The sequence below is a fragment of the Pectinophora gossypiella genome, chromosome 5 (assembly GCF_024362695.1).
Source record: "Pectinophora gossypiella chromosome 5, ilPecGoss1.1, whole genome shotgun sequence".
In the NCBI taxonomy this organism is placed as follows: domain Eukaryota; kingdom Metazoa; phylum Arthropoda; class Insecta; order Lepidoptera; family Gelechiidae; genus Pectinophora; species Pectinophora gossypiella.
In genome coordinates this window covers 5,717,056-5,732,137 of record NC_065408.1, presented here as the reverse complement: position 1 = coordinate 5,732,137, position 15,082 = coordinate 5,717,056, and the positions used below count along the sequence as shown (strand labels likewise).

Genomic DNA, 15,082 nt, shown 5'->3' with positions numbered 1-15,082 from the left:
CAACTAGGCACCCTCAGGCCTGTTGTCTTAAACGTTGTACCGGGTGAGAGCCTTCAGCGCTCCCCATTTGTCCGGCCAAGTAATTAATGCCATCTGCGGCAAATGTACAATAAGTTAAAATAAAAAAAAGACGCAGCTCTTCCTTATTACAAATACACTTCGTCGAAACTTTATTCTTTTTTATACTTATGTGTTTCTTTTCCGCTGATTCTTGCGCAATATTTATCATCTCATGTACCAGGGCAATACCTTTGTAATTTTTTTTATTGGTGAGTGACTCAGAGAGTATTCGACGCACATCCTCCATAATAATTAGTTATGTATTTTTTAGAACTGAAGTGAATATCAGCATTTAGATTTTCTGGATCTACTTAAGAACGGAAGTGCGTGGAAGTGTGTTTTATCTGTTTTCTCCACTCTCCACTCCATGACAAGAAAACAGCCTCTCCAAGTGACTTACCTAGACCTACTATACTACATTATGTCTTCATTATTTCCGAAACACCTGAGACATTAACACAAGCATCACGCCACATCACCATCCTTTCACCAAAATGACACATCACATGCCAAAAGACATCGTCACGACAAATAAGAACAACTGGAAAAAACTAATAACAAAAATGTGAAACTTAATATACGTATATACTTTCTAAATTAATACACATACTTTATCTTAATGAAACAATACAACTTGTACCAATCAAATAATAGTCCCGACTCCTGCAGACAACTCCTAATTTTCTTTTAAATTATATCTGTAATTTTCTTATCCGTTGAAAAGGTCGGATGATTGACAATTGTCAATTTTAAAATGAATGAATAACCCGGGTGAATGAAATAGGCGTCTCGCTGATATGCAACTCGTTGGACGTGTACTGTCAACTTATTTATGTCGGGTTATTGGCCAATGTAAATTTCTGCCTAAAATTGACGTGAGTTCCATAAATTTTATGCCTGTCGGTTATCCATCCCTTTTCTTTTCGGCGTACTTATAAGAAAATTACAGGTACAACTTAAAATAAAATTAGACGGTGTGTACTGAAATCAGCACCATTATGTATCATTTTTTACAGTAATGACCGGGCTGGGCAGCTCATTGATACCAATCAAAACAATGTCTTTCATAGTTGACCGACCATTTTACTTTGGAATAGATATATCAGGTCGCAAGATATTCACCGGAGTTAAATACTTTAAAGGAAACAAAAATTAAAAACTTTATTTTAAAAAGAGAATGGAGGTAATGTATTTTGACTTGGCCACAATAGTAACACTTGTTATACATGGAATGCGGCTTTTCTGCCTAAAATACCTTTCAATTAATTAGTATATGATTTTTAATGTGGTGTGGCTTTTCCATCCTCTTTTTTCTTATAGTTTTTAATGACACGTCATTCTATATCCTGGGAGTATTTCGCCACCCGGACAACATAAATCTGTAATGTTATATTTCATGTGAATAATTTCATATTACACTTACGCTACGTTAATATCGATATTTTATCATTTCACGTTCCTACTAGTACCTAAATTCAAATAGCACACAATAACGCTAACATCCACTACCATACATCAGTGAAGGAACTCCCGGAGCACCTGGGAATTTCACAAAAGAATCACTCCACATCATTATCATATCACTAAAATCACAGGCTAAAGAACATTGTCACGAAAAATAAGAACAACTGGAAAACTAAAAAAAAGTACGATACTTTTCCCTCCCGTGTCAAGTAAATAGTTCTTATTTGTTATACAAGAGTGGAAAGTTATGTTTTATACGCGAATGCCGATTTCAAACTAAGAACTAATAAAATAATCTTAATTGCTGGGCACAGAGTAATTTAAAAGCACGTGGCATAAAACAATTTACCTCTCTTGTGAAATATACATTTTTTTCACCTCTACCGAGAAAAGTTTTATAAATTACAACTATTTTTTTTTTCTCTAGTGGATAAAACGCACTTTTCCACTGTGGTTTTACACGGGAGAAGCCTTCTTAGCTGGAGAAGTGGAAAATAATATGTTTATTGTTTTAAGTTTATTATTATTTTTATTTATTTGAGCCATGTCAGGGGCCTTTGGCGGCTCAATCATAACCCTGACACCAGGGTTGATGAGGTTGGTATTCCACCTCACAACCCACACGATAAGAAGAAGATTATTTATATAAACCAGACCTGTCAAATCTTCAGGTTAGGTAAGCGGATCGGAGATGATGATTACATACGTGTATTCTTGGCATATTTACATAAGAGCATAATCATAGTATACTTGAACCAAACATTCTCTATCTTTTTCAGAATTTATCGCCGTGGCAGCCGCTCCTTTATTACCAGTGCGTCCTCTTATCTTCACAGTTGACCGACCATTTTACTTTGGAATAGATATATTAGGTCGCAAGATATTCACCGGAACAAACTGGTTTACGAAAAATAAATAAATAATTCCCCCCCCCCCCCTTTTTTTAGGACTTCTCAGTTAGTTACTATTACCAATCAATGTTTGTATTATCGATGATTAAAATGAGTACGACAATGTTCTTAACTTCAAAACTTAGTCGGTATACTGATTCATCTTCTGACAGAAGATATGTCATAAGTATTCATTCATTCGTGAATTATTTATGAAAAAAAAAAGAAAAAGCCCGCACGCTTTTCATTCTTTTTCCTTAAATCCCATCTTTGATTTCTATGTTATTTAATTAGTATATCAGGAATTATTTTTTGTACAAATAATTTCATAATACACTTAATACACATAAGCGACGTCAATAACGCTTTTCTTTCATTTTATGTAGTACCCGTAGACTTAGATTTTTTTCCGCTTTAGTACTCGTCTACAAAATTGTCTACTTGACAGTTGTAACAACAAAATATGAAATATGTCGGATATGGTAGTTTATCATTTAACGAAAATTATCCAGTAATAATCTTTTTTATTAATATAATTCATAAATATTTTATTTTAACAAAATAAGGATGCCATTTTTTATCTATGATCAATTTTTTTATTCAAAATAAACAAAAACTATCTGTCAGGTTTCAAGATATACTGTTTGACAGTTTATTTGCTTAATGTGACGTCACTGGATAAAATGTCACATGACTAACCGTTTTCGCGCGAAATTTGAACTCAATGAAGAAAAATATGATTTTTTTCTATTATAGTATAAAGCTTTATCGAGAAAATAAAAAAATAAGAGGTATAAAATAAGTATTTTTGTAAATGTATTTTTTTTATTATTATAATAATATTATTTTTCGTTCGTTATTTGAGGGAGAGAATACTTATCCGAAAACTGTCCAATAGCCAATTAAAATAAAAACGTTTTTTCTGTCTTTTTCAGCGTTTCTTATTAGGCGTGGTTTTTCATTACACCCGAGTAAATTGCCTGTGTTCACTGTTGACCGGCCATTTTACTATGAACTGACTATTGGTGACACCATCATTATTTCTGGCGTCAGCCATCTTTAGAATGAGTAATTTTCTTTCTAAATACCTACACTGCATGAGTTTTGGTTTGTTTGGTTAGGCATGAAATTACTCAGAAATGTAACGCATAAAAATCACTTTTCAAACTTAAATACACATAATAATGTCTTAAAACCGGAAATTACACACCCTCACACCAGTCTTATACATAAAAAAATGAATGAACCAATTTTCGATAGTTTCTGTTTTAATTAAATCAATAAAATATAATAGTTTATGAATGCATTATTTTTTACAAGCATCAAAAGTATTTTGTTCTCTATTATAGGATTATCGGAGAACAATTTTAGTTTTGTCCTATAATAGCACTTCTTAATGGTCCAGCCACGTAGTGAATGCCATCCGAAGCAAATAAAAAATATTTCATGGTCATAAAGCCCAATATAGCTTAATATAACAAGTATTTTCAGAGTTCGTTGTATTGCCTGGTTCCGCGTATAAACCTTACTTCCCTGTGTTCACGGTAGACCATCCATTCTACTACAAATTGACTGTTGGTAACACCAACATTATTTCAGGGGTCAGCCAGCCATAATGAGTACTTATTTTTTTTTTTAAATAAATTGCATAAGTTAGTGTACTTGAATAGAAAAATATTTTTCTATCCTTTAAGACTTGTATGACCTATTTCCAAATATACAAATCACATTGAACTGATGACGACTGAGCATGATTTCTTATTTGAATTGCTAAGAATATACAGGAATAGGTTATGGAAATACGGGAATATTGTATAGATGTATAGTGACATTATTTTTTCGTGTTGTGTTTTTGTCCCGCATGAATTTTGTAATTGTCTTTATAATTCGTAGGTATTTTTACCCGTGGTGTATACTTTTTATTCGTAAAATAACGATTCTATTTGTTACATCAATAAGCTATTATTATATTTACAGCGAAGAAGAGTGATTAACATACTTACCCAATTATTAACAATTCTACGAAGTGATAAAGTGTAAATTGGTCCTCAAATCCTTTATAGTCCCAGAATACGAATTAGATTTCAAAGTACCTCGAAATTTCAAGTGTCATAAAGAGATACTTTGAACACGAGTGACATTTTCGGAGTTTCTATAAAACACTTGTATTTACAATAAAAAGACATAAGTCTTGAAATTTCAAAAGACAAAATCTAAAGTGCTTTAACTTTTTTGGGTGCTATTTATTATTTTTGTGTAGGGTGACTTTATTCCTTATTTTTAATATACTTTTACATTGTTTTAAGTTTACGCGGTTATTATCATAATTAAAACACATAAACCCGTTATTATGTGTTTTAATTATTTTAATATACTTACTTACTGCATATTTTTTATATTTACGCTCAACCACTGGACCACGGAGGCCGTTATAAGTTTAGTGACATATCAGCAAGCTGTGTTCGAACCTTTCGTGTATTTGCTCAAAGAAAACGACAATGTTTTATTTAGCGTTTTATCATCCCTAGGTAGCCGAATAAATATTTATATTTTTCCAATGGTTGTCGGATTCAAACAAAATGACATTTTTAAGAGAAAATTATGTGAAGGGTTGGGTTTGGTAATATTTTTACCCAACTGCGGAGAAGCAAAAGGGAAGGTTATGTCACCGATCGCTATGCATGTACGTCTTTTCATGTTATCAGTGCCACTGACAAACAAACAAATAGATTCACAATCGCTATTTTTTTTTCTAAAATAAAAGTATACGTTCCTTCCCTGAAATCAAAATGTTATAGTTGATAAAAGAAAGAGCAATATCAAATTCAAAATTCAAATTCGTTTTTCGTTTGTTTATAATTCGTTTCGTTTATTCGTTTTTTATCGGTTGTAAAGTGTCGTCATTGCGCCCATTGCGACTAATTTCAATCTTCACATGCTGTCACTTAGTGAAAAGGTGCTCCGCGGACATTTTTTTTACAGAGATTAGTAGTCTGTTTGTTTGCGTACGAGATCAATGGATTTTATTTACTTTTTCAGCATTTGAGGCAGTAGCCACAAGTTTAGTGGTTTATCAGCAAGCTGTGTTCGATGCTGACCATCCTTTTGTGTACTTTCTCAAAGGAAAGGACAATGTATTATTTAGCGGAGTATACCATCCTTAGGTAGCCGAATAAATATTTAGCTTTTTCTAATGGTGTTGGATTGAAGCTTCAAATTTTTTTAAGCAAATTAGGTTCAGGTTTGGGTTAAAGGTAATATTATAGAGTAGTGAAGTTTGTTGTAAATCTGGTATAATACGTTCCGAAGCACAAAGCGTAACGATAAAAAAAAAACATTTTAAATTTTCTATGACAATAGTACAATAACTCGATATATAATAGCGGGTTTTCTATGGTAGTGGTATAAGTGGTTCGCTTACATACGCAAAGTTGTCTGTATGGGTTCACGGAATCCTAAACACAATATAGGTGTTATAGTGGAGTCAATGAAGGATTTCAGTTCTAAATTGCCAGAGAGAAGTCCTATTTTGATGTTTTTTTTTTTCTTTTGTAGGGGTAGTTTTTTATGTCATTTAAAATCAGAAACTTGAGTGGCGCAAATAAATATTTCCATCATATTATTATAAAGAAATCTAAAGCTTTTTATGTTCAAACTAAATAAGAAGATCATCAAACTAAAGAAGAAGAGAACTAAATAAGAGTCCCTGACAAATAAGAAGTTCAGAAACTCCTGCTTTATTGACTTAATTATATTTCGTCTAATCGAATCGTAACGTTCCCACTTAAGAGCGTAATTTTAAGGCCTTCAATAATTTGCCTATACACGTTACGCGAACTTGAACTCTCTCTAGTTGTAAATAATACACACGGTAAATAATATATTTGGGAACCACTTAGATAATAATAAATAAATAATCTGATTTATGCGGCACCATATAGGTACTTAATCATTTACCTTATGTCGAAGTTTTTTTCTGATGGGTTTGGTCCAAGCCATAGAATAAGAATAATGCTACGTCCAAGTTTAAAAAGCTTCATTTAAGATTCAGTCATAATATGTCTACTCCTTTCCCGTCTTGCTCTTTGCAAATGAAGCATAGTTTTGTTGACCTAGTTAATAACTATAAAACACGTACGAATTATTTGTACAGATAGAAATCAAATTCAAATATACTTTATCGCACCAAAATTAATTAGAATAGTGTTATAACTTTATTATTTTTAAATAAAATAAAAATAAAACTTAAAAATAAGATTATTTTTATGAGTAGATATGTTATCTATTAGGTAGTCAAATAACCAACTATTACCTAATCTGTGGTTGTATTCACAACCACGGTAGGTACGGTCTTAGTCGCAATACTATTTAAAGTACTTAATTATTGTTTTCAGAATTTGAAGTAGAAACATTTACTTTAGTGGCAACCGAACAAATTGTCTTCCACGCCGATCATCCTTTCATATTTTTGCTCAACGAAAGCGACAATGTATTATTTAGCGGAGTATATCATCCCTAGGTACCTGAATAAAAAAGAAAATATTATTTAGCTTTTGGCCGGTGGCTTTGCATTAGGCAGGCTTAAATGCAATCTTAGCGCTATATGTAAGGTTGGACTTAAATCTGGGTTCATGTAATAATGTATTGAATGTCATCGCGTCTTTGCGTCATCTTACGGAGACCAATATCATAATGTCCTCATCAAAATATTATGCTAAACTAGGTATTTTTACTTGTTATTTAATTTGTCCTTGGATTGACTGGAGTCGTATCTTATTTATTGTTGTTCAGGGGGTTAAAAAGACCACGTCGAAACATTCATCTAAAAAAGAAATATTGCAAATGTCAAATAGCAAAATTGCTTTCTTAGATGAATTGTAAAATGTGGCATTTTAGACCCGTTTTCTTTTTTGGCGTTTTCTTTTTGTTAACATTCCACGAAATTAATCGTTTATAGTAACGAATCTGGTGGAATGGAATTACAGTTGTTTTTCGCCGAAACTGTAAATAGAATATTACGTGAAAATCTGAGTAGGAATTAGGATTTGTAAAGCGTGAATTAATTCTTGTTTAGGTATTTACTAGATGAGCGTGTTCCACCTTAGGCCTCACTCACCATCAGATGAGTTTGTGGTCAAATCTAAACTTATAATAAATTTAAGTATACAAAAATAAAAACATTTTATTTGTTGGTAGCACATCAGTAAAGATGCATCAAATTTTTTTTTTGTAGATAAAATGTGCGTAGTGGTTGTTAGTAAGTACTTATGTGTATTTTTATTCCAAGTTATTTATTTTCAGAGTTTGGTATAGCGTATCTATCTGCAACTGTTAACGAACAAAAGTATACGTTCAACGCTGACCATCCCTTCGTATTTTTGCTAACCAGAGACAAAACACCTTTATTTGGTGGAGTGTACCAAGCTTAGAGTCCACATTACCGTAGTACGATCCTACTATAATAAGGTACTATATTAACAGTTATAAAAAGGCAAAATGTAATATTGCCTTGTCAATGTGTTAATGCTCAGCTTAACACCTTACGCTTATGCGCTTAAATAACCTTCAAGTCGATGTAGATACGCTTAATATTCTATTTTAACCACCTCAGCATCATAGGGACGGATAATTATAGTTTAATATTACCCCAGGGGCCTTAGCCCTTAGCCTTAGCCTTGGCCTTATGACAATCGACAGTAGGATTGACATAAGAGGACATGTTATGACACACATGTTAGGGCACAAGGACGAATATGTGCCGCCAACTGGTGCAGGCTGGAACTCCGTTGGGTTTTAGTGGGTATACCGGGTGGAACCACCCGGGGAGTCCTAAATACCAAAAACCCACGTCCCTCCAACCCCCCGGATGGCGTGATATGCGTAACGCATTTGCCACCGTTAAAAAAAGGGGCTTAGCCAAGTTACAAACAATTATAATAGTCAACAGTGGAAGTGACATAAGAGGAAATGTCATGTCATATACCGGACTTAGACCAATGAGTTTTTAATCTATACTAAGTGCAGTTTTCACTATCTCGCCATTACCATTCACCACCTATCACGTTGGTATAACAGAAAGCTCGGTGAGGTGTAGTTAATTAGTTGATCTTGCCATGGATGTAAGATTATGACATGTAATGTTTAATATCTGATCGAGTGTTCCGGCCGAGAATTTAATGTCATTTACGGAAAATCTACAATAAGGCACGTTAAAAAAACTGTCGATTGTTATATTCATTTGCTACTTGGCTAACCCTGGAAGATCTTCGTACCTGTTTCGCCGTCGCATTTTAGACGTTTTTTCGTACCAATTCGTCCCGTGCGTACACGTTCGAAAAAAAATCCAAACCTCTCAAATATTATGGAAACGCGCACTCTGGGTTTGAGTTGATCACCAATACATACACCATGGAAAGTTTGGCTTGCTATTTAGTGTATCTACTTGTAATATGCCTACATATCGTCACTTGCATTAATATTTAATTTAAGTTTATAAGTATAATACAGAACAGAAAGCTCGGTAAAGCGTGGATGTATGACTAGCCTAAATATGAATATAGCCGTGAGTTTATGTAATGTAATTTTACAGAATTTCACATGATAACAAAAATGTTGAAGATTCCTAAAGAATTCATCGTCGACCGCCCGTTTCTTTTTGCCATTGAAACTATTGAAGCCGATACATTCTTTGGAAAATTTATTAACTGACATAAAAACTAAATTCACGTAAAGTATTTCTGATATTTTTGGCACGATTCATTTCGATGTTCGGAAATTGAAATTGTTTTGAAAATGTGTTCTTAAAAAACATGTGTGCTACAATTTTGAGCTTAATAATTAATTATTTTTTTAATAAAACTTACAACACAGATTCAGCACTGGGAGCGTTCCGATCAGTCTTTTTTGTAAAGTTCTACTACGTACTATATCATCCACTTACCCGCTATCAGACCCTTTCGCATTAACGTGTTTGACATTTAGTAAGACTTTCGTTGCAATTTGTCAAATAAGTTTAATGTGACATGGTACTAAATTGTGTAAATGTTGCTCGTGACCCTACTTGAAGTTTGTATGCACACGTTTTAAAAAACCGTCATTTTTCATACAAACTCCCGCTCCAAAGCTCGCAACCCTCCCGGTTCCGTCTCTTACATTCATTGGGTTTAATATTATAAATAAAAACAATCAAAACTGTAGCATACTATGAATTATATGTGGTGAAGGTAAAAAGCATGATAATTGTTTAAAAAAATCTACGCATTTTACAAAAAATCTGCTAAATTCTGCATTTCCCAAACCAAGAAAGTGTAAAATATACAATACATAATTATATATTATATAATTTTATATCTTTTTACATAATTTATTTTTATTCATATTCGCACAGAATGCACTAAACACAAGGATAAGAAAATGTGATTTATTATAATTCCATCATAATTCGATTTTTGCTATCGATTGATCAACATCATTGACAAAGACACATTTAACTACCAAATCAAACGAGAGTGTAGAGCATCGTGATGGAGTATACTCCACAGATGCGTACAAAGGCTGTTTATGTATGCATGTTATGAAATATCTTAATTACAGAATGGGTCGTCAAACTACAGGCGCCAATACCAAAGGCAGTGTTCGAAGCGAATCGTTCATTTATATTCCTACTTAGTTGTAATAAATATACTGCATTATTTAGTGGCGTTTACCACCCTTAGGTATGATTACACCTAATTTAATCAAGTGGGATGACAATAGAATATAATAGCATAAAGACGATTAGAAATATAGCACGTATCTGACTAAACAAACTGCAGATAATAAAACACCGTATACTTCTGGTGCATATACTTTCATTCGAAATATCCCTAACTCACATTAGATCAACTCCGGGCCGTTCCTCTCAGACATTATGTCTCCTTATAACTGTGCAAGAGCCTCTCAGACCTCAATAGAGGCTGTTTATGTATATAATATAATATCTTATTTTCAGAATGGTACATCAGACCTATGGCAATACCGAAAGCAGTGTTCGACGCTGATCGTCCTTTTGTATTTCTGCTTTGTACTAAAAATACCCTATCGTTTACTGGCGTTTACCACCCCTAGGTAGACTACTATCGGTTTTTTACGCTTCTAAAATATTCAAGGTGCATATAGCTTTTACGTTCTTCTCTGAGCATACAGCACGCGTTTGACTAAAACGTAAATATAATCCCAGTCACGTCTAAAATTGGACGTTAAGTGAAATTTTATCTCAAGTTGTCAAATGAGTTAATGCGACACTATGCCGCTGGTGCACATTATCACACGTGTCAAATGATCTAACTTATCGCTCAACTCGAGGCCGTTTCTCTGACATAATTATAATCTTCTCAGACAATGCATGAGCCAAGGTTTGCACCCATTTAAGCACTATCGTATATGATTGTCTTTTATAATTAGGTGACAGCCCTAAACCCATTACACTTGCAACAAGAAATATGTTAAGTAATATATTTCGAGGCAAATCTATGAAAGTATTGACAAATTAAAAACTGTTTTGGAATAATAATTCGAACATAAGAAATATTACTAATATTAATAATATAAAATATTATTGTATTAGAAAATATTCTAATTCTTAATAACTCCGTTGCCATCCCACTATGTAGATTCAGGTGAAATTAGAGAGGAAGATCTTTAAGAACCCTGGATTTTGTATGGAATATGTCGCCATTATACCACTAGTTTTTTTGAGTTTTATGACAAATATTCCAAGCATTTCATTCGCATATGCATATTGCTTTTATATAATGCATTATTAGGTACTTTCAATACCTAAAACTAAATACATTTATTGCATGGGGCGTTCATCTTAATTATAATCAATCCACAAACGTTGAAATAAATAATATACAGGAAAAGCAAAAAGAAATAGAAGTAGTAATAAATTCAAATTCCAATAAGTCATGGCGAAAAAGTTCTTTTGTGATAAAAAAACGCCTTTATAATCGAGTAAAATCCTGCGATCCAACTCACAGTACAAACAATATATTAATATATAAAATACATTTTTTATTGTATTTTTAATCCTTTTGTCTATTTTCATAATATTTATTACACTACCTACACACATAGTATTACAGTCAAGACAATTACAATGACAATTACCATAATTAGTTATATATTTTTTGTATATATAAATATATTTTTCAATACATTTTTTTCAGACATAATTTTAATGAAAATCAGTGATATTGGGGAAGAAGAGTTTCACGCAAACCATCCATTCAGTTTTATGATAACCTTAGAGGAAAAGGTTTTGTTCTCCGGGACTTGTCATTTCTAGGTATATTTGCATAGTTCAGATTTTAACCATATTTTTGTTTAATGCAAATTCTTATTTGTAAAAATATATCCATTTATGAAGGATTTATAGTAAATATCAAATATTTTCATGGTATCACTCAAATATTGCAACGCTTTAATATATTTTAATATATTTTCCAAGTTTTAATATATTTTCCTGATTACAGCACTGGTTAATTTTAACCATCAGCGAACAATCTATTACATTTATTTTTCGTAAAAAATAAACACTAATAATATTAAAAGGTACAAATGACTATATCTATATAGCTATCTATACTATACTATCTATTATATACCTGTCGTATTGTGATGTTTTGGTCGTTTGACTTTTAGTCCTTTCACGCCATGTGGGTAGTACCTAGTACATCATAAGGACTCAATTTTCCATTAATCTACACTATGTGACACATGTCTACACTCTCTACCTATGTGTTTCGTTCCTCTATGGATTTCTGTCATAAAAAAATCCTGTGAATAAGACACCTTATAGGTTTTTTTTTAATTTGCTTTTTTATTAAAAAAAATACCCGTCCAAACCGTGTTGTAAATACGTATACATTATATTATGTAGTATAAGTACGTTCCCTCAAATAAAGATGTTATAGTCGTTAAAATAAAATGTTTTGCAGGGCAAAGGCCTCCCCTTTCTCTTTTCAACCCTCCCTGTCTTGAGCATCGTTATGCCAAGTGTGCCGGAAGGCGTTCAGCTCGTCCCTCCACCGTCGTCGTGGTCTGCCTCGTCGTCGACGCGACGACCCTGTGGGGACCAATCAGATGTAATTTTGGCCCACTTCTGCGAATGCATACGGCAGACATGTCCCGCCCAAGTTTTTGTTGCCATGTTTTTTCATCTTTACGATTATTTCAAACATTATTATTGACTTGCCTACATGTCTAAATGCGAAAAACCGAGCCCACTAACATAACATGACATATAAAAGGGTGCAAGCTCTCAAAACTTCCTGTGTTTCACCTGTTGCAAATCCCATTCTGTAATAAAAATAATATAAAAAATGTCACCTAGTAAATGCAGTCGTGAGTAACTTTATTTAATCGTTGTTTTATAATATTTTCAGAGGTCGTGCTAGAATCGCGAAGCCTTTTTTACTCTCCACAAGTAGAGTTTATAGCTGACCGACCATTCTTATTCTATATAAGATATAAAGACATCTCTATATTCAGCGGAAGCCTGGTCAAATAACATCTTAGTTTAAAGAATTTAGTCAAAATCTGCCGCCTACTTACAATAAGAAACATGTAAAGTATCATTCAAAACTGCTTAAAAATGATAGTTAATTATGGTTTATAAGGCTCATCTGATTCATCTTTGCTCCTGTTTATTTTAAGTTCATAATTAATCCATGATAAAAACCCTTCGCGGATATGTTTTTCCAAATAAAGATACTTAAGTAAAGAAACTTATTCACAAATCGATTCAAACATTAATCTAAGTATCTGCTGGATCTTGAACGATAATGGTCTAACACAATCTATTTAGACGAATCACCTAAAGATAAAAATAAAACAGAAGCAAAGATTAATCACAATTTTTGGGACGAAAAATAGCATGAAAAATCATACCGGGCGTAACTCATTCTCACCTACAACACAGAATTTTAATTCAATCAATATTTTTTAAGCCTAGTTTAAAATCAGCACAAAAACGCATGAGAAAAAAGTTAAAGGTTAAAAAGTTGTAAAGTCTAAACATTGCACTAGAAACGTACTTCTACTGCAAGTACAAATCTTCACAATTATTAAAAGTAACATCATACTGAACTTTATAGTTAGCATAACAAAACGATCGACTCATTCAACTACAAGAATAATCCTATAAGATCTATTGCGTAATCGGACTTATTATTTGCGAATTATCAAATATCCGACCATAATAAAACCTTGATAAACAGTCTGCAAAATCGTCTAAACGACAGTTTCGCTTAGGGTGGTAATCACACTTATCGACGCAAAATCTATTCTAGTCTGTCGCCAGACTGGGTGTTTATTCCTTACCAATACAGACGAATACATTATAATTACGGATATCATAATAACAATACATATTATAAATATACTTTCGTCAGCTGTTCGCTTAACTCTGTCTATAAGTTTAGGGTAATTAGTATACCCTTAACAGTTTATTACAATCAAGGTATCATCCTACATGTTTTTGTTCACATTTTTTTTATTACTATCCAACTGCTGGAGTCTTGTGCATATAATATTGAAATTTAAAAACAATCCTACAGTATTGATGAGTTTTTTACGTGAAAGCTTTTACCTAGAGTATATATTTAAATGTCCATAAAGCTTAATTGTGCTGTAATTTTGAATGTTCTGTTTTTGTGTTGTGATATATTGTTTGACTGCCTTAACTGCATGATTTTATGGAATTGTCTGATGCATGTGAATTGAAAATGACGTAACGGTGGACGGTATTACCTGTTACAAAATATTATAATTATTGGTGGTTGGTGCATGACTTAGTTAAGTATATTCGAAAACTATAATTTGTGTCTCTTTTAATATTTTCTATAATTTTCAAAGTATAATGATGACATGAATTTTGTTCAAAATATACCTAAGTTTAAAATTCATGTTAAATTATTTTTGTTTTTGAATTCCCCCGTCCGTCAGTTTTATTCTGTTTTCGAAAAATATTGTTGTGTGTCCATTTACTAATATATTTTTTATTTTTCAGATCGTAAAATAAATACGAAATATGACGAAATAATATTGAGAAATTGTTGCCATATTTTTATAATGATGAATAAAATTTGTAATTTTCATATATATTTTTTGTTTTACTTTATTATCAATTTTCAAAACCTTTAAAAACTATGGATTCACAAACTTAAATTAACAATAAAACTAAGCGAAAACAAAACGAAACGAATGAATTAATTTCATCACATTTTAATATCTATGCAAATGTTGTGGGTTCGAAATCCATGAAAATTGGAGTTGGGGGAGAATTTAAGATACTCTGGACTGTGGCCAGTTGTCTACTGTCACGTAGGGCTCCATCTAGCGCACATTTGGTTTGAATTTTAATGGCGTGTCAAGTAAATGTGCCTCGAAAACATTTTCTCAATCTGATTAAGTACTGGAAAAAATATAATTGTGGGTTCGAAACACATGAAAATTGGGGTTGGGAGAGAACTGGCCCTAAGATACTCTGGACTGTGGGCCAGTTGTCCACTGTCACGAAGAGCTCCAACTAGCGCAAATTTTATTCGAAACTTGATGGCATTGGCATTTGAGATTTGGTGGAACCCATGAAATCACCTTTACTTATGACACTAAAATTTTAATAC

At 32.6% G+C, this 15,082-nt stretch overlaps 1 protein-coding gene across 13 annotated transcripts in view; it reads left to right on the top strand.

Annotated features, from left to right (window-relative positions):
• LOC126366837 (antichymotrypsin-2-like) overlaps positions 1-14,558 on the top strand; it is a 303,399-nt gene extending 288,841 nt beyond the window's left edge. Inside the window, exons 9-11 of one of the 13 annotated variants that reach the window (XR_007566415.1) lie at positions 7,716-7,880; positions 11,624-11,742; positions 11,930-12,657. Coding sequence is in view for 11 of the 13 variants with exons in the window: in XM_050010152.1 (XP_049866109.1) it covers positions 2,304-2,443 (140 nt within the window). In the remaining 2 variants the exon portion in view is untranslated. Of the gene's footprint in view, positions 1-1,076; positions 1,660-2,303; positions 2,778-3,349; positions 3,483-5,453; positions 5,579-6,808; positions 6,934-7,715; positions 7,881-9,003; positions 9,141-11,623; positions 11,743-11,929; positions 12,658-12,841; positions 13,023-14,466 lie in introns of those variants that run through there. The other 12 variants (XR_007566416.1, XM_050010161.1, XM_050010156.1 and 9 more) reach the window with 12 other exon arrangements.
• Positions 14,559-15,082: the final 524 nt, after the last annotated feature.